This window comes from Gossypium arboreum, chromosome 5 (assembly GCF_025698485.1).
Source record: "Gossypium arboreum isolate Shixiya-1 chromosome 5, ASM2569848v2, whole genome shotgun sequence".
Classification (NCBI taxonomy): Eukaryota; Viridiplantae; Streptophyta; class Magnoliopsida; order Malvales; family Malvaceae; genus Gossypium; species Gossypium arboreum.
In genome coordinates this window covers 28,662,641-28,682,407 of record NC_069074.1, presented here as the reverse complement: position 1 = coordinate 28,682,407, position 19,767 = coordinate 28,662,641, and the positions used below count along the sequence as shown (strand labels likewise).

The window sequence follows — 19,767 nt, the reverse complement described above, 5'->3', positions numbered from 1 at the left end:
ATTAACAATAATAAAAAGGATTGCATGACAGACACGTTTTTTTCTCAGCCCTATCCAGCACACCAGTGCCAGAGCTTAATAAATGAAATTTAAGACTTTACAAGAATCTAGAAACTTTACTTTAAAAAAAACCTACCCAGATACAATTAAAACCTAAACTTACGAAAAACCCAAACGCCAAATCTGAAATGAGAAAGAACGAAAACATAAACGAAAAAAACTGTTCAAATCTCTAGCATCCTTCATCAATTTCTCTACAACCATTGTCAAAGCCATTCAAACATCCTACTCATTTTTTGTTCACAATGGATAGTGTGTAGAGGTTGAAACTGTCGGAGACCTTTCATTTCTTATTTCTCCAACTCATTTCTCCTTTCTGACAGGGACCATCTATCTTTTTCAACTGCCGATTTTGATCTTGGAGGTGCCTCTTCAATCTAGAACCTCGGTAGATCCCATCGTTTCCCTTCCTCCGCCATTATATGCGCCACGTGGTTCACTGATCTACCTGTAAATTGACAGGTAAAGCTGTCAAACCTCCGAGCCCGTTCTCTTATTTCTTTTATAATTACAGTAATATTTGATTTGTCCTCTTCAAGTGTTTGGATTTTCTTTATGACTGTCAAGGAGTCCCCTTCGATCACCAGATTTCTAAATCCCAGTTTTTCAGCCACTACCACCATTTTTAAACAGGCTCTCACATCTACCGTGGTTGCATCGGCCACATATGTGTTCGGGTAAGTGCATGCTACCATTATATTTCCTTCAAAATCTCTAAAAATTATTCCTGTTACTGATTTCATGATACAATTGTTATACCTTGCATTAAAATTACCTTTTACCACATTTATCCTCGATGGAGTCCATGCACATTCATTTTTTCGAACACCTACTTCTGTCACTACTTCCAGTTGAATGTTCTCTGTGTATAATGCTTTAATAAAAGATATCAATCTTGTTGTGCATTGTCTTTCTCCTTGATGACAAACTTTGTTTTTGTGATACCATATTGCCCAGAATGTGATGACTAACCATTTACACTGCTCTTCTTGCATATTCAAAAATGAATTTGCTAACCACATATTCCAATTTTGTTCCGGACTACTGGATGAGCCATCAATCCCCACACCTTGTAGGACACCTTTAATGAACGTGAATTCCCAGAAGACGTGACTCACTGATCCCTCCATTGTGCGGTAGAGAGGACAAAGATTCACAATCTGTAAATTTCTATTTTTTAAATTGTTAAAAGTAGGGATGAATTTATTGGCGATTCTCCAAAATATAATTTTGATTTTGCTTGCAACTTGTAATCTCCATAATTTTTTGTAAAATTTCTATTGTAGCGTAGATTGATGTATCCCCTTCTCTTGCCTTAGTATCATATCCGCCTATAACAACCATTTATATCCGCTTTTTGCAGTATATACCCCTGTTTTGTCACCCCCTCCTCACCCTTTCATCGTGAATATCCATTGCAGCGAGTGGGATGGACAGAATTCTGGAAATTTGCTCCTCTTCAAAAAGCTGTCATAACACATCGATTTTCCTGGTAATATGATTAGAATTGATGAGGTCTGCTACTGATGTAAAATTAATATTAATATGTTGAACTCTTACTCTGCTATTCCCAGGCCCCGGGATTCAAGCTTCATTCCAGATGTTGATCGACTTTCCGTTCCCCACTCTCCATCCCATTCCATGCTCCAACAATTTCCTTGCACTCCATATACTTCTCCAAGTAAATGAAGGGTGAGATCCTAACCTCGCATTCATAAAATCATTATGCGAAAAATACTTTGCTTCCATAACACGCGTAAATAAGCAATCTGGTTTCGTAATTAATCTCCAACCTTGTTTTGCAAGTAAAGCTATATTAAATTTCGTCAAATCCCTAAAACCCAACCCTCATTGATCTTTCGATTTACACATTTTTTTTCCAATCACACCAATGAATTTCCTTCCTTGTTTTTGAATTTCCTTGTTTTTGAATTTCTCCACCAAAATTTACTAATAATATTTTCAAGCTAACGACATAGTGAAATAGGCAATAAAAAACATTGCATAGCATAAACTGGAATGGCTTGTAATATAGCTTTAATAAAAACTTTTTTTCCTCCAAGAGATAAATGACGAACACTCCAACTTTCAATACGTTTAACAAATCTATCTTTGAAAGTTGCAAATGCCTCAGTTTTTCGCCTTCCAATCATAGCCGGTAGACCTAAATATCTCTTTGGATTACTCGAAACTCTTATCTCAAGAATTGCTCCAATCTGTTCCTGCCTATTAAGTTGAATATTGCTACTAAAAAAAAATCAAAATTAATCACCTGCCCTGAAACTCCTTCATATTCGTTCACAATTGTTTTAATAGCACTTGCGCCCTCTAAACTACTTCCCGAAATAGTATATTGTCATCAACAAAGAAAAGATGAGTTAAAGTAAGTTCTCCTTTCCCCATCCTTAAGCCTTTAATAGTTCCCTCTCTTTTTGCCAATTGAATAAGTGAAGAAAAACACTCTGCACAGATAATAAATAAGTATGGACTCAAAGGGTCCCCTTGTCTCAAACCCCTTGATGCTTTAATATTTTCTCCTCTAATCCCATTAAACAGAACTGTATATTCCACTGATTGGATGCACCCCATCACAAGATTTACCCATTCATCACGAAAACTCATTCGTTTCATTACTTGTTCAATAAAATTTCATTCAACCCTATCATAGGCCTCGCTCGTATCTAATTTTAAAGCAAAATAGCCCCGTTTTCCTTTTCTTTTTTGTTTTAATGTTTGTAAAACCTCATAGGCAATGATCGCATTATCTGTGATTTTTCGTCCAGGAACAAAAGTTGCTTGTGCCTCATCAATGCATTTGTACAGTTCTAAATTTATTTACAATTGTTTTGGATATGATTTTATATGCCACATTGCATAAACTAATTGGCCTGAATTGTGTCAAGTAGTATTATAGTTAATAATGTTGAGCTCTTTTTCCTATTAAGAACTTCTAAACAAAACTTTGTGACCTCCTCCCCACAATATGCCAATACTTGTGGAAAAAAACCCTGAAACCGTCCATACTTGAAGCTTTCAGTGGTGCAATACCTTTAATTGCCGTTAGAATTTCCTCTGGTTTAAACTCCTTGACAAGCTTAGCATTCATGTTTTCTTGAATGCATGTTAAAATTCTTGACAGTACTCTATTGATGTTCTTCATATTTGATGCTGTGAATAGCTCTTTAAAATATTCCGTTGCCACCCTTGCCTTCTCCTCTTCTCCTACAATCCACTCTCCATTTAGCCCTTTTAGTTTTTTTACAATGTTCTTTTTCTTCCGTTGGTTTGCAAAGTTATGGAAAAAAGATGTATTTCTATCGCCAAATCGAAGCCAATTAACCCTTGTTGTTCCCAAAAAAGCTCATCTTTATCGGCTTCCAAATTTAAAGTTAAGTTAACTTCTTCCATTTCTGCCAACGTCTCATCTTCTGGATCAATTGAGCACAAATCTTCCAATCTTTTATTAATAAAGTTGATGTTTCCCTTTTATTGGCCAATATTCGTTCCATCTCTTTTTTGAGGATGTCCCCTAATTTACTCAACTTTGTAGGAATCTCATCCATATTTCTTTTCCAAAACTCTTTTAACTATTTGTTCATAATCGTCTTCCATAACCCAAATCGCATTAAATTTGAACTTCTTTCCTCGATTCGAAGTTTCAGTACTCTCTACTCCCAAACCCACCAAGATAGGAAAATGATCAGAAAAAGTATGTGATAAATGTCTTAAATGATATCCTGGAAAAGTCCCCCACCAAATCGAATTTGCCACCCCTTTATCAATTCTCTCTCTGGTATTATTTTCATGTAACCTTCCTTTTTCTCAAATGAACCATCTCCCCGAAAAACCCATATCGTAAAGATCACATTCCTCTAATGTTTCTTTAAACTGATTCATATTTCTTTCGTCTCTCAACCTCCCTCCTTTTGTTTCAAAAGAATACATAATTTCATTAAAATCGCCCACAACCAGCCAAGGTAAATCTTGATAACATCCTAACCTCTTTAGTAGTTCCCACAGCTTATTTCTTTTATTCTCTTTTGGGGCACTATAGCACCCTGTAAATCTCCAATCGATAATCCCCCTTTAGAACCTCTTGCTCCCACATCAATTCCATTGCTAAAGCCGCATTTTATTCTAATCTTTTCTATTCTTTCGTCGCTTAACTTTGTTTCAATTAAAAACAAAATGTAGGGTTGAACATGCCTCACCTTATTTTTAAGGCGATTTATTGCTCATTGTTACCCCAAACCATGAACGTTCCAACTTAATATTTTTATTTTTATTTCTCTTGGCACGCTTACCTGCGGCTGTCGATCTCTCAATAAATTCAACCATTATACTAATAGGTGCATTTCCCATTGTAATTTCTTCCCTTGTTCTTTGTCTTTTCTTACCTTCACAAATCGTAATTGCCTTATTCTCCATTATTTCCTCCCTTTGGTCACTTCTACGTGCTTCTATATCAACTGCAACTCTTCTTGTACACTCATTATTTCGTTCATCCACATCTATGGTTGAAGAACAAGTGGGCCTTTAGAAATCACACGTCACATTAAACATTCATTCCTTGTCGGTGTCTAACGATAAATCCCACCCAAATTTAACTTCTTGCTCCCCAATTGTCATTCGTATTGGGCAAAACTCTTCCCTATGACCCAATTTTCCACATAAGTAGAAGAACAACGTTAAATGTTCATATTGAAATAAGGCATATCCTTCTCACCCCTACCCCAAGTTCAGTTTTTTCTTACATTTCAAAGTTCATTCTTTATCGTATTACATTCTATTTGTACCCGGAATTCCTAATTCAAAATTCAAATTTAAATGTACAATGATTTGATTCGATAGATAAGATTTTCCCTTTCTTAAAACAGCAAAACAAAATAGGTCCCTTTCCTCCTAAGCATTCCCGCTAAAAATATTCATTTATTATTCATTATATGGTTGTTATATGATATGAGACTAAAAAGAGGAAATTGAAAGCTCCGTTTTGTATATCAATAAATGAAATAAGGGTGTGGAAAACAAAACAGGGATTCTCTACAATGACATTGTAGGCCAATTGAAAGGGATGCAGCGTAGCTTGGTAGCGCGTTTGTTTTGGGTACAAAATGTCACGGGTTCAAATCCTGTCATCCCTACCTATTACTTCTCCTTTGATTAGTAATGAGGGAGTCGTTTTAGATTGATTAAAATTAAGCATACATAAGTTCGATATCAACTTTGGCTCTAAATCTCATAAATCTTTGTTCCCCTTGTAATTAATGCAGCATCATATTGTAAAAATTATTCTATAAAATCACCTAGTTGTCTTGCCAAAACCTCTAATACACTCATAAGGAAGATTGTGAACTTGGACCTAGAAATGAGTAAAAACCAATGGGACTCTTAGTGGGTCTTCCCCTCTAATTAAACGATGAAAAACAATAAGATGCCTATTGACAGGCCAATGTATGCCATCTAACACCCTTTTTATATCCACTTCATAGAAAAATCGAAATAAATACCTTTTATCCCCTAAATCCGAAATAATAACTCCTCCCAATGGGTGCTATAAGTCTGCCAGAGTTCTTTTCAAAGAGGAAAAGTAAACCACACAATCCGTTAGAGCTCTTCCAACCAAGTAGAATTGTAATTATCCTCTGTTGCAAATTGATCCTTTTCTAACGTTATTGGATCTTCTTCTTCATCATCAGTGTTTAAATTCGCAAGTTCTGCCTCCATTACCTAAAAAAGTTTAGCTAGATCCACACCAATAATACAATTCAAAAATCTAGAAAGAAAGACGTGCCTTTAGCAGATGAAGAAAAAACCTGAAGCATGCTAGCGTAAAAACCCTGGCAGACAAAAAAACGAGAATTAATTTTTTATCATCAATGTATCAAATATCAACCTTAAAATAAGATGGTTGAAAGGGAAAAATATTAGAAAATTTATTTAAATGATGAAAATTTTATTAAACTGTTACCCGTTGGTATTAGCTAAAATGAAATGAGACACAGAAACAATCACTAACATATTAAAATATTGATGGATGCAGGGGGGATATAGGGGCTGCTATATTAAAATATTGATGTAAGTTGGGGCGAATATAAGGGCTGCTAGATGCCTAAAATCAATTTTAAAAATTTTAAATTAATAAAGGGAAAATTATACTTTAACCTCTTTAAAAATAATAAAATTTTGATTTAATCTTTTAAAATTTACATTTTACTATCATAAGAATTATAATTTAAACAAATTTTTAACTCATGGAAAGAAACTTAAATTGGATCTATGGACCAACGACCATGCTTGTGATTGCAGATTGTTTCTGTTTACCACATTCTCATTAATAAGCGACTCGTCTTCCTTGGAGAGGCTTGCCCCTTGTGTTCATGCTCTCATCCTTATTATTCATTTTCGCCTGAGTCCTAATATTCTTTTTTTCAGTTTTGGCAGTTATTACTATACCAATTGGTCTGCAAGCTTTAGGGCTAGTTTAGTAATATTTTTTAAAAGTACTTTTAAAAAGTGTTGTGGAAAAGTATTTTTGAGAAGTGCTTTTGAAAAATTTGATTTAAAATTTGAGTATTTAGTATTGCTATCAAAAGTGTTTTGAGAAATAAAATGTTCATTTTAGACATGTTATTATCAAGTATCAAATATACATTTAAATTATATTTAAATTAGTTAATATTATTATATTTTAGTAAAATATAAAAAAATTATTATAACTTGTTGTTAATATTTTAATATTGTTGTTAATATTTTAATATATGAAATATAAATTTTAAATATTTTAAGCAATAAATATTAATTATTTATAAAATTTAATTAGAATATATAAACTATATTTTAAATATTTAAATATAATCATTAAATATTTGTAATTAGTATTTTAAAAATATTTTTATTTTTAATTAATGATTTTAATATATTTGTAATTAAGCACAAAGAAGAAAAAATGAAAGATCTATGTTATTGGAGGGTTAAAAGTAATTAATCACTAAAAGTACTTTTGAGAGAAGAAAAGCTAAAATTTAAGCTAAAATGCCAAAGTATTTTTTAAAACACTACATAACATTCTCTTATTCATTTTGTTTTTGTTGAGGAAGTTTTTATTTTAAAATTTTAGAACCATGCAATGTATTAAACTTTATAGAATTAACAACAATTTGAAACTCTTTTAAGTGTTGTGACAAAAAAAAAAAACTCTATTTTGTTAAAAAAGAGTCACCAATAATGGTTGTGATGAGTCTAAGACAACTGACTCAGGAACAAACTTCGAAGTAAATAAATAGGCGTTGAGTCCAGAATATTATAGTAGATATAAACCAATATTGTCAGAGAAAATATGGCTCAGGCCACTGGAAAAGTGTGTGTGACAGGAGCCGGGGGCTACCTTGTCTCTTGGGTTGTCAAGCAACTTCTCTCCAACAACTACACAGTCCATGGCACCGTTAGACAGCCTGGTTCTTGTTACACTACTAACTCATCATCTACTTCTCTTCTTAGGACTTCCCACACCTTTTTAATTTCATTGCTTTCGCAGAGAATGCCAAATATGCCCATTTGAATCAACTTGAGGGAGCATCCCACAACCTCCAACTCTTCAAGGCTGATCTTCTTGATTACGATTCTCTTTGTTCCGCCATTGCTGGCTGCACCGGTGTCTTCCATGATGCCTCTCCTGTTCCCACCACCGTTGTTTCGAATCCTCGGGCATGACAAGGCCCTACCTTCAATCTCTTCGTTCATTAACTACTTTCCTTTTATATTTTTAAATTATTTGGTACATAATTTTTAAAATCGGACTCATGTTGAACCGATCAAATCACTCATTTATTAGTTTGATCAGTTTAATTAAAAATTATTAAAATTTTAAAAAATAATATAATATAATAATATTCAAAATTTGGTTCAATTGTTCGGTTAAACCAATCTTTTCTTCGATTCATATAGATTTTAAATCAATCAATTCAAAATTTCTTTTCAGATCAATACCTTATAAAACTAATTTCTTTTTAAAATTCTTTTATTAAGATTGGGTTATTTTGGTATATATCAAAATTTTAAGGAGATATCAAATATTTTAAGGATACTTGTTAAATACTAGATTTCATTATACACGAGTCAATAACAAAATTTCTAATCAAATTCCAAAAATTTTAAAGAAAAATCATTTTGGTATAGGTCAAACTATGCCAAATTTTCTAACGAAAACTCAAATTTTTATTCTTTTAGACAAACTTTCTTATAAATACAATTGAACTAATAATAAATTGTTAATAAATGTTATCAAAATAACTGATAATTTAATTTACTGTATAAAAATAATAATATGAAAAAATTGTTATGATCCAATTACAAAATATCAAAAATTTTAAGGGTATATTCTTAGAAATTGTGGTATATACCAAAATATTTAAAGATATAAATTTATAAATTTTGGTATGCCACTATTTCTAACGTTTTAAAATTTTGGTATATACGAAAATAACTGAGGATATGCACTTAAAAGTTTTGGTATATCAAAATTCTAACTATTATCTTTAGAAATTTTGATATCTACCAAAATATCTAATTATATAATCTTAGGGATTTTAGTATTTTGTATTTGGTTCATATAAAAAATTCATATGTAATTTTAGTTTTAATTAAATTATCAGTTTTCTTGATAACACTTATTAATCGAAAGAATATAATTTTATTCGATTTTTATTAATATGGATATATTTAAAAATATTGAAAATTAGCTAATTAAAGAAAATTAGTTGAAATTATTAGAAATTTTGTTGTAAGTTTAGGAACCTATACCAAAATATCTAATGAGGTGCTTTTAGAAATTTTGGAATAGGATATCGGTACTCCATTTTAATTTTGGTCTATCATAAAATATATAAGGATAGATATTGGTATTTTGTTAGAAATCTTGGTATAGGTTTGTAAATCAAAATTTTGGTATCAAAATTTCTAACAAAGTTCCGTAGAAATGTTGTTATATAGCAAAATATCTAAGGATAAGCTCTAAATAATTTTAGTATTTCGTTAGAATTTTTGGTATGGGCCTGTGTAACATTATTTTGATATACCAAAATTTCTAATAAGGTCACATAGAAGTATTGATATTCCCTTAAAAATTGTGGTACCTACTAAAATATCTAACCATGATTTTGATAGACTGGAATCTCTATCAAAGCCCCATGGAATATTAGTATCCCTTAAGAGGATCATTTTTGATATCTTTAGAAACTTCCGTATCTACCAAAAATATTTAGTTATATAATTGTTATTTCATTTTTAGGTCATATTTATATTTAATTTTAATTAAATTAACAATTTCTTTAATAACACTTATTTAACAAAAGAATATAATTTTTTTGGTGGAAGTGTATATGCAAAAAATTCGATATTTCCAAATATTTAAAGAAATTATGTAATTAATGAAAAATGTTATAATAGATTTGAATATTGGTGTTTTCGTTAAAAAAAAAAACAGTATCACTTGAGTAACCTATACCAATATTTCTTATAAATAATTTTAGTATTTCATTAAAAATTTTGGTAAATGTTTATACATTCGAATTTTGGTAAATCAAAAATTTTAACAGTGTTTATAGAAATTTCCGTAATCCATTATAAATTTTGGTATATACCAATATATATAAGGATATGATATTAGAAATATTAATATTTTATTAAAAATGTTGGTATAAGTTTGTAAATTTGAATTTTGGTAAATTAAAATTTCTATCCAAAATTTCTAATAAAGTTCTATAGAAATATTGGTATATATCAAAATATTTAAGGACAAGTTCTTAAAATTTTAGTATTTCGTTAGATTCCTTGACGTAGGCTTGTGCAACATTATTTTGATATACTAAAATTTCTAACAAGCCCCTATAGAAATATTAGTATTCCTTTAGAAATTGCGGTATATACCAAAACATCTAAGGACATACGCTTAGAAATTTTGGTATATCATAATTTTTAACGAGGGTCCATAGAAATTTCGGTGTTGCCTTAAAATTAGTGTTATATCCATAATATCAAGGGGTATAATTTTGGTATCCTTAGAAATTTTAATATCTATAAAAATATTTAGTTATATAATTAATATTTCATATTTGCGTCATATTTTTTCCATATTATAGTATTTCGTTATATCTATATTTAACTTTTAATTAACAAAATGTTTGGATTTGAAAAGGAAAATGTAAGAAAACTAATTAAAGAAGGAAAGAGAATTCCTTTCTTTTGTTAGGATAAGTTATTTTTATTGAGAAAGGGAAAGTAATTTCACTTTTCTTAGTTTTACTAAAAAAATTTATCTATCGTTAATTTTTTTACTATATTATTAAATTTTCTAACTTCAAATAGTTATAAATGGTCATTGAATTATTTGAATGTTTTAATTTAAATTACTGGGCTGTTGAATTTGTTGTTGTATGGTCTTCTCTATTTGCATCGCTTGCATCAATCAAAAACTTTTATTCCTCTTCTCTTCTATAGTTCATTTTTTTTCCATGAAACAACTCTGAACATTATAAATTTGTGAACCAAAATTTAAATAACTTTTTTCTTCGATCTCTGATACTGATTGTTAGATCAAATTAGATTTAAGGTATGTTATTCTTCTCATTAATGGGTATTAATCCACCATACTAATCATCGAATCGTCACTTAGAGCTCGCTAGCTAGATTTTAAAAAAAAAAAAAAACACTTAACATTCTAGTGACTTAAATAAAAACTTTTAAATAGTTTAGTGACTTAAATGAAAATTTTCAAATAGTTCAGTGATTATTTTGTAATTTTTAAAGTTAAATGGTCAAAACGTAAACTTATTAATAATTTAGTAACATTAGGTGCAATTTACCCTTAATTAAATTACTAGTTTCTTTGATATTATTTAATCAAAACCATATAATCTTTTTGGTTATATTGTAAATGCAAAAAGTTCTAATATTTTAAAAATAAAAATTTATCTAATTAACTAATAATATTTAAGAAGTTTTGAAATTTGGTGTTTTCTTTACTAAATTTGAGTAATCTATGCCAATATTTCTGAGAATATAAATTTGGATATTTTATTAAAATTTTGGGTAAAAGTTTATACATTTGAATAGTGGTATACTCAAATTTCTAACGAAATTCCATAGAAAATTGGGTGTTTATTATAAATTTTGATGTATACTAAAATGGAGATACTATTACAGACATTTTATTAGAAATCTTGGTATAGGTTTATAAATTTGATTTGGAAGACCAAAATTTCTAACTAGGTTCCTTAGAAATTGTGATATATACTAAAAATATCTAAGGATATGCATTCAGAAATTTTGATATGTTGTTAAAAATATTAGTAAAGGTTTGTGTAACATAATTTTGGTATACCAAAATTTCTAACAATATTAATATTCCTTTAGAAATTAAAATTGTGATATACACCAAATATGTAAGGACAAAAAAATTTCGTAACAAATATTGGTAATGACTTGGCTAACAAGATTTTAATATAACAATTTTTTATGATTACAAATACCAAAATTTTAACAATTATCTATAAAATTATTGGCATTTCCATTACTATGCCAAAATATCTAATGAAATGCTGTTTAGAATTACTGATATTTTGTTTGAAATTTTAGTATAGTCTTGGGTAACTGATTCAAGGTATACCAAAATTCCTAATAATTTTCCTTAAAAATTTTGGTATTCCTTTGAAAAGTTTTAAATGCCAAAATATTCAAACATATGCTCTCGCTTAAAAATTGGGAGAGTTTGGACAAAATTTAAAAAATAAGTTTAGATAAAATTTAAGACCTGTTTTCTATATGATCGGGTCTTGAGCAAGATTTCTTTTGCTCAAGCCCGGTTTTACCCGAATATATTATGTTATAAAACAATTATATTAATTATATATGTTAAATAATTATTATATATATATTCATATTAAATTATTGATCCAATAACAATTAAACTCATTACCCAAAACCTAAAAAAACTTATCCAACTAAATAACTCAACACAAAATATAAAATTTTAAAATTATATTTAATACACTAAAATATTTATTATATTTATGGCAATATTTTTAATGTAAATAAATTTTAATGTATTAAAACTTTTATTTTAGCCTTTTAGTTCATTTAATGTATTATATTTTTAAAAGTTATTTTTAAATAAAATTAATCTAAAAAATAAATATGGACGGATCGAGTCGAATCTAAATTTATCATTTTTAAATTGGGCGGACTTGAACAAAAAAATAAACTTATTTTTTAAGTTGGATCGAGCTTAAAAAATTAGTTTAAATACTTTGTATGGGTCTAACTCAACTGATCAACACCTCTACACTAAAATTACCATAGATCCTTAGTCTCCCACCAAAAAAACCGCCCTTAAGCTGGTTATCGGTAGTTATGGATTTAAAAACTAAATGTGATTAAATCATAATCATAATTATTTATCTAGCAAAAGACATCATTTAATTACAATTTAGATATACGATTACTTTTGGTTTACAGGTGGAAGTGATTGAACCGGCCGTAAAGGGCACACTTAATGTGCTTAAAGTATGTGTTGAAACCAAGGTTAAACGAGTTATTGTTGTGTCCTCTAGAGGTGCTGTTGCATTCAACCCTAGGTGGCTGGTGGGTCAAATCAAGGATGAGGCTTGTTGGCAGAGACTGAAGGAAGGTACATATGCATGGCTCACTTGACCAACCCATGCGACCTTGTTGATAAGCTCAGAAGTATATTCCCTCAATACGATTATCCTAAAAGGTACATCTCTTGCTGCAGCAGAATCTGTATGTTATTATTATACATGGCTTGGTGTATGATTTTCTTCTTTGTGATCTTCAAGTCACTTGTGCATTGGCAGATTTATTGAGGGAGGGGAGGAAGATATTCTTAGTTCAGAAAAATTACAGAGGCTGGGTTGGAGCTATCGGCCCTCGGAAGAAACTCTTGTGGATGCCATTGGGAGCTATAAGAAGACTGGAATTGTTGTTCCAATAGGGTCGAAAGCGTGTAAATTATTGTACTAAAAATCACACAAAGTTCAATTCCTAGAGAAGAGAGGTGGATCACAAGGATCTTTTAAATACCAAGTCTTTCCTTAGTCAGAATATCCCTTCTATAGTAATTTAATAGCACAATTTAATACTACTATTATACCCTTAAATATTAAAAGAAAAATAGGACAAGAAAGAACACATGAGTTTTAACGAGGTTCGGTAAATTATACCTACGTCCTCGGGCACTAACACCAGATGATAACTTTACTATTTCCAAAATATTACAAACAAATAGAATTCCTTAAGAATTCTCAAATGGGAGAAGAGAGAAAATTAAGAGAGAAAGATTGGTTGGGATAGTTGAAATGAGAAATGGTTAGGCCTATTTATAGTTGAAGTTTAGGGACTAACTTACAAATGGCCTAAAAAATTAGGGACCAAAATTGCAATTATCCCTTTCAACTTTAAACAACTTGCCAACTATTTTTTTTCTTTCTGCCAATTGTACCTCCCACCATTTTTGACTTTTCAACACCTACCTTATTTGACTTTTCAACAATCTCCACCTTGAAGATTTGATTAGGATAATCACATCTTCACACATTTCTTTCAACTCCCCAAATTTGATAAAGCTATCTTTTGTACTGCCTCCAAATGCGCTCTCGAGCGCCATACACCTGAAGGTGCTCAAATTCTCAGGATGTTAATCAAGTTCAAACAATGATTAAACTTGATTGTTGTTACCACCTTAGTCATCATATCTGCGGGATTATCTGCTGTCGGAATCTTCTGAAGTAGAATTTTTCCTTTTTCAAAGACTTCCCGCACAAAGTGATATCTTACGTCGATATGCTTGGTTCTTGAATGATAGACTTGATTTTTCGCTAAATGAATAGCGCTCTGACTGTCACAATATAGGCTAATGTGACTTTGAACAACTCCCAAGTCTTTCAACAATCCATTAAGCCAAATAGCCTCCTTAATGACTTCTCAGAATCGCCATATATTTCGCCTCAGTAGTAGACACACCATCAGAGATCAGAAGGTAGACTTCCAACTCACTGGGCTTTTGCAAGAGTAAACAGATACCCCGTAGTTGAACGACGTTTATCTAAATCACCAGCAAAGTCGGAATCAACATATCCAACTACAAACTGACCAAGTACTTCATCCTTCTCAAAAACTAAACCAAGGTCTACGGTTTTTCGAAGATACCGTAGAATCCATTTCACAGCTTGCCAATGTCCTTTTCCAAGATCATGCATATACCTACTCACAACTCCAACAGCTTGTGAAATGTCAGGCCGCGTACACACCATCGCATACATCAAACTCCTAACTGCATTAGCATATGGGACTTTTGCCATATATTCTCTTTCTTCTTCAGTTTTCGGAGATAATTGAGCATTAAGTTTCAAATGAGAAGCAAGTGGGGTACTTACATGTTTTGTGTTTTCATTTACACCAAAACATTGTAATACCTTTTTCAGATATTGCTTCTGATTCAAACAAAGCTTGCCTCTCTGTCTATCTCTACTTATCTTCATGCCGAGAATCTTCTTGTCCTCACCTAGATCTTTCATCTCGAACTCTTGATTCAACTGAGCCTTCAGCTTATCTATCTCCTTTTGGCTCTTCGAAGCGATTAACATATCATCAACATACAAGAGTAGATAAATGAAAGATCCGTCATGCAGCTTCTGCAAATACACACAATTGTCATATTTGCTTCTTGTGTACTTCTGCCTTCTCATAAAGCTATCAAATCGCTTGTATCACTTGCCTTGGGGATTGCTTCAACCCATATAGCGATTTGTTCAGCTTACAAACCCAATTTCTACCACCAGCATCTGTGTATCCTTCAGGCTGAGTCATATAGATCTCCTCTTCTAACTCACCATGCAAGAAAGCCGTCTTAACATCAAGTTGAGCTAGCTCCAAATTCAACTGTGCTACCAAGGCTAACAAAATTCTAATGGAGGAATGCTTCACAACAGGGGAAAATACATCATTGTAGTCAATTCCCTCCTTCTGAGCGTAGCCTTTAGCTACCAATCTTGCCTTGTAGCAAATATCTTTCTTGCTAGGAGATCCATCTTTCTTTGCGAATACCCACTTGCATCCGATTGCCCTTTTACCTTTCGGTAATTGCGCCAACTGTAACGCCCCAATTTTCGGGAATTCTGTGAATGTTGGCATAGGTTTAATTATGTTAGTGGGCCTCTAGAAGGCCCAAGCTTAAGATAGAACCCGGTAATTTTAGTTAATTTTTGTTCCATAAGAAAAAGGGAGTGAAATTATGAAATAGGACCTATGTGAAAATGTTTGAAAATGCTATAGGCTAATTTGTAGTGGCCAAATAAATAGGAGTGCAAAATAGGAGGATTTGTATGTCAAATTCCCTACTTTTAATGTAGTGGCCAGCCAAGGTGATGGATAGTTGATAATGTATGCATTTTAGCATTTTAATAGTTAATGGATGATGTGCATTAGCATTTTAATAGTTAATGAATGATGGGCATTAGCATTTTAATAGTTAATGGATGATGGGCATGATAAGCATTATGGACATATTTTTATTGGAATTATGGCATGAGTATGGCACAAATATTAGTATATCATTTATGTGTCATAAAATGTTGAGTGATAAGAATAACAAAAGGGAGTAAAGGAAGGTTGTTGTTCATTCTTTGTTCTCCATAGCTGAATTTGAGAGAGAGCAAATAGGGGAGGAAACCCTTGAATATTCGGTCACTAGGAGGAGGAAAAATTGAAGGTAAGTTCTTGGTACTTTGCTTCTATCTTGATGTTCATGAGTTCTTCTTGATTCTACCCTAACTCATGAAGCATATTTTAGTTTTTGGTTGTTGTTTCATGCTCTTTTGATGAAAAATGGAAGATAGGTGAAGTTGAGCCAAACAAATGAGCATGCATGTGCCTTAGATGCTAAAGGGAAAAATCGGCTAACATGTTGTGCTTTAAAATGATGAAATGGAGATTATACTTAAGTAAAATCATAGATATGCGATGATTGATTGGTGATATACATGTTTAAATAACAAGCATGCAAGTTAGGTGTGAAAGAGTGATTTGGTAATAAATCTGCTTGGGACAGCAGCAGTAACGTGACTTTGGAAAATCACCATAAATTGTGGGAGATGAATTAGAAGCTGAATAGATTATGTAATTAAAGATTAATGAGTCTAGTTTCAAATGAAATAAACTAGAACATATTTTGAATTTTGTACAATGAGAAATTTGATTCGTAATGAAGAGTGGTCAGATTAGTCAAACAGTGAAACATGGGAAACTTTGAGAAAAATCTGGTATTTATTGGCTAAACCGAAAATTCTGAAAATTTTATGGATAGAAGATATATGAGTCTATTTTCATGGAAAATTAACGGCACTTGATTTGGAGTTTCGTAGCTCCAGTTATAAATGATTTAGTGACTGTTGCTCAGGAAGACAACTTGCAGTGAAATTATGATTATGTGGTAAACATTGACAAAAATTTGTTAATGAGTTGCTTATTAATTTCTTATAAGCTCACTATGATCTGTAGGTGTGGTTGGCCGAATATTGTAAGGGGTTAATATGTAGTTTGTATTTGAATAGTTAGATTAACGTGTTAGTAATCCAATTGTAGGCGGTTCGTGTGTGGATCTCGTCAACATATCGTCGCAAATGTGTGTAACTAACACCTCTTTCTTAGTCTAGATCGGCAAAAGTCGAAAAGCCAAAATGCCGAAAACCGGTATTTTGTAGATTTGCGAAGTGCGAATGCTCGTGAGGTAAATCGATTAATGTTTTTGGTAAGCTGCAATGTTTGGACTGCAAAGTGCATAATTTCTGTGCCCTCGATATTTTTGGGCTTAATGGGCCAAAATTGGAATGATGGGCCAACGTGCCCAATTCGGTAAGAACACTCGGTAGTGATTCTGTTAGTACGTAAAAGGTAGGAATATGCATGAAAAACCCTAAAATAGATAAATTATTGAAATACCTTTAAAAGTGGAAAATTTACGCTTTACCCCGGAGATAAATTACCAAATACCCTAGGTTAAATTGACCTAAATGCATGTTTGATGTTGTTATTTACTGCATGCCATGTTGTTATTATCTGATGCATGGGACCTGAGATATTGACGGAGGAAGTCTCGAAAGTGGCTTGTCCACGTACTGGAGGCTTTGCCTCAATTTACTGTTAACTGAGCAGCAAGGCTGCAACTAGGGGTGAGCATTCGATCGAATCGAATCGAATCGAATAGAAAATTTTCGAGTTAATCGAGTTTTCAAATCTTATTTTATCATCCTAACTTTATTTGAAATTTTCTCGAATCGAGTCGAGTGAGATGTAATTCGAATCGAATCGAATCGAATATATTTGTTCGAGTTAAGTTTAAAAAAATGACTCTAGCATTATTTATTTTATGTAATTTTTCAAAAAATAATTTTCTTTTAAGTTTTTAAACATGAACATACAACAAAAAATTAAAGTAAATAAGTGAATAAATACAAGCAACACAACATTAACCTAAATAAACAACACTAGTCCAAAAAAACAACAAAAAAAATACAACAAGATTATAATAAAAAAACATAAGTAAAAGTCAAAGTAAACAACATAAGTTGAAGTAAACAACAACATTATAATAAAAAAAACATGAGCAAAAGTTTAAAATACAATAGAAACCTACACCACTCCAAAAAAAAGAAAGAATACAACAAAAGTTCAATTAACCAACAACAATAACAAACCAAACCAAACTAATAACAATAACACATCAGTTCAAAAACCATTATAGAATAGTTTAAGTTTCTTCATGAGTCCAAATAAAAAACAAAAACAATACAACAACATTGTAATAAAAAAACATAAGTAAAAGTCTAAAATACAATAAAAACCTACACCAGTCCAAAAAAAAAAAGAACACAACAAAAGCTCAATTATCCAACAACAATAACAAACCAAACCAAACTAACATCAGTTCAAAAACCATTATAGAATGGTTTAACTTCTTTCTTGTGCTTCAATCACTGTTGATAATCTTGAAACATCTAGTAAAAGTATTGATTGAGTTAGTTAAATGATAAAAAATGTTTGCAAAAATAAATTAAATAAACACTTAACTTTATAAACTAATGTTAAGTGTATTACCTTCTTGATCTTGGTATTTTGAATAAATCTAGCAAATTTAAAAACAAAAGTGTTAGTTAAATTATGGGAATGCTTACTAATATAAATAATACAAAAGCTTATTTTATAAATTAAAATTTTTATATTACCGTCTTCCATGATTTGAAGTTCATCAACATAATCTTCAAGATTGATGGCATCACTAGATTTCAAGCCAATCTTGTGTGCAAACTAAAGCCTCGACCATGAGAGGAGTTAGAGAACTTCTAAAACTATCGAGAACACGCCCACCCGTGCTAAATGCACTTTCCGAGGCAACTGTTGAGATAGGAATAGCAAAAATATCTCGAGCCATTTGTGCAAGAATAGGAACCTAGGACTGTTCATTTTCCACCACAATAGTAAATCAAATGAACTTGAATTGTTTACTTCTTCATCTTCACCCAAATATCTATCCAACTCAGATTTGCTTTCTAATCCAACTTGTTTCTTCTTCTTAAGGTATTTTGTTTGGCCAAGCCCGTTTTCATTTCGATCGATCTATTTCCATTGAACCGCAAAGATTAGTCAAAGAACTAGATCTACCTTCAAACAATTCAATTGTCCCAGCATTAGAAGAATACTCATTGAACAAGCAATGCAATTCTTTATCAATCATTTTTATAATGCCATTAGTAGGAAAAAGCAAGTTGACCCCAAAGTCCAAAAAACTCATTTTACATCGCGGATCAAAGATGACCGCCAAGTAAACTAGCATGTTGATCTTGTTTCCTTCACCCCAATACTTATTATATTTCTCTCTCATTTTGGAAGTCATAGAAATTATTTCTAGATCTCTACAATCTTGCCACCCATCAAAAAGACAATGCACATCCGTCAATACTTCAAAAAGTGAATGAGAGGTAACATGCAAAAATCCAGACACCTTCAATGTAAGATGATAAAAAGGCTCCAATACTTTTATAACTCTTCGAACAATTTCCCAATCATCAAATGTAGGAACTCCATCTCCAGCAGTAAGATCAAGAAAAAAATTATGGTCATCACGTACATATGATTCAAATGCACGCTCATATTTTTCAGCCACCTTTAACATCATATATGTTGAGTTCCATCTAGTAGGCACATCTAAACACAATTGAGCCTTACTATCTATCATTTCTTCTTTTACCCGTTGGTTGAATTTTGTCAACCTTGATGGTGATGCTCTTATATACCTCACAAAGACCTCTAACTCGATCCACGATACGAAGCATCCTTAATACCATATTGCACAATGAGATTAAGAATGTGTGCAACACATCTCATATGAATAAATTTTCCATTTGCAACTGAAGCATTTCGATGATTGAATTTCTTTCTCAAATATTCAATGGCAACACTATTGGCGGATGCATTATCAACCGTAATAGTGAAGACCCTCTCAATCCCCCAATCTCGAAGACATTTTTCAATGGCTTGACCTATGCTTTCACCTCTATGAGCGGATATTGGGCAAAAATTTATAATCCTTTTTTGCAACCTCCACTCATCATCCAACCAATGTGCTGTTAAAACCAT

At 31.6% G+C, this 19,767-nt stretch overlaps 2 protein-coding genes across 4 annotated transcripts; both read left to right on the top strand.

Moving 5' to 3' along the window:
* Positions 1–27: 27 nt before the first annotated feature.
* On the top strand, positions 28–6,628 carry LOC108453339 (uncharacterized). Of its 3 annotated transcripts, none has more exons than XR_008283505.1 (4): positions 28–737; positions 1,424–1,552; positions 1,635–1,752; positions 5,097–5,384. XR_008283505.1 is itself a non-coding variant. In XM_017751385.2 (3 exons), the coding sequence occupies exons 1-3, from the start codon at positions 616–618 to the stop codon at positions 1,747–1,749; spliced, it is 366 nt and encodes a 121-aa protein (XP_017606874.1). In that variant the 5' UTR covers positions 29–615; the 3' UTR covers positions 1,750–1,905. The 3 variants fall into 3 exon arrangements, 1 of the variants encoding a protein (XP_017606874.1); XR_008283504.1 differs by lacking the exon at positions 5,097–5,384 and adding an exon at positions 6,370–6,628 and having other exon boundaries at positions 29–737; XM_017751385.2 differs by lacking the exon at positions 5,097–5,384 and having other exon boundaries at positions 29–737; positions 1,635–1,905.
* Positions 6,629–7,103: 475 nt separating this feature from the next.
* LOC108451445 (cinnamoyl-CoA reductase 1-like) lies at positions 7,104–13,179 on the top strand. Its single transcript, XM_053027518.1, has 5 exons — positions 7,104–7,517; positions 7,598–7,767; positions 12,574–12,762; positions 12,795–12,832; positions 12,933–13,179. The coding sequence occupies exons 1-5, from the start codon at positions 7,400–7,402 to the stop codon at positions 13,096–13,098; spliced, it is 681 nt and encodes a 226-aa protein (XP_052883478.1). The 5' UTR covers positions 7,104–7,399; the 3' UTR covers positions 13,099–13,179.
* Positions 13,180–19,767: the final 6,588 nt, after the last annotated feature.

Excerpts from the sequence above, each read along its gene's own strand:
- LOC108453339 (XM_017751385.2), top strand. The coding sequence starts at position 616 with ATGACTGTCAAGGAGTCCCCTTCGATCACCAGATTTCTAAATCCCAGT. Across the intron at positions 738-1,423 it reads TCGGCCACATATGTGTTCGG|TATATACCCCTGTTTTGTCA; the intron begins GTAAGTGCATGC and ends CGCTTTTTGCAG. Across the intron at positions 1,553-1,634 it reads ATAACACATCGATTTTCCTG|GCCCCGGGATTCAAGCTTCA; the intron begins GTAATATGATTA and ends TGCTATTCCCAG.
- LOC108451445 (XM_053027518.1), top strand. The coding sequence starts at position 7,400 with ATGGCTCAGGCCACTGGAAAAGTGTGTGTGACAGGAGCCGGGGGCTAC. Across the intron at positions 7,518-7,597 it reads TGGCACCGTTAGACAGCCTG|AGAATGCCAAATATGCCCAT; the intron begins GTTCTTGTTACA and ends TTGCTTTCGCAG. Across the intron at positions 12,833-12,932 it reads CAATACGATTATCCTAAAAG|ATTTATTGAGGGAGGGGAGG; the intron begins GTACATCTCTTG and ends GTGCATTGGCAG.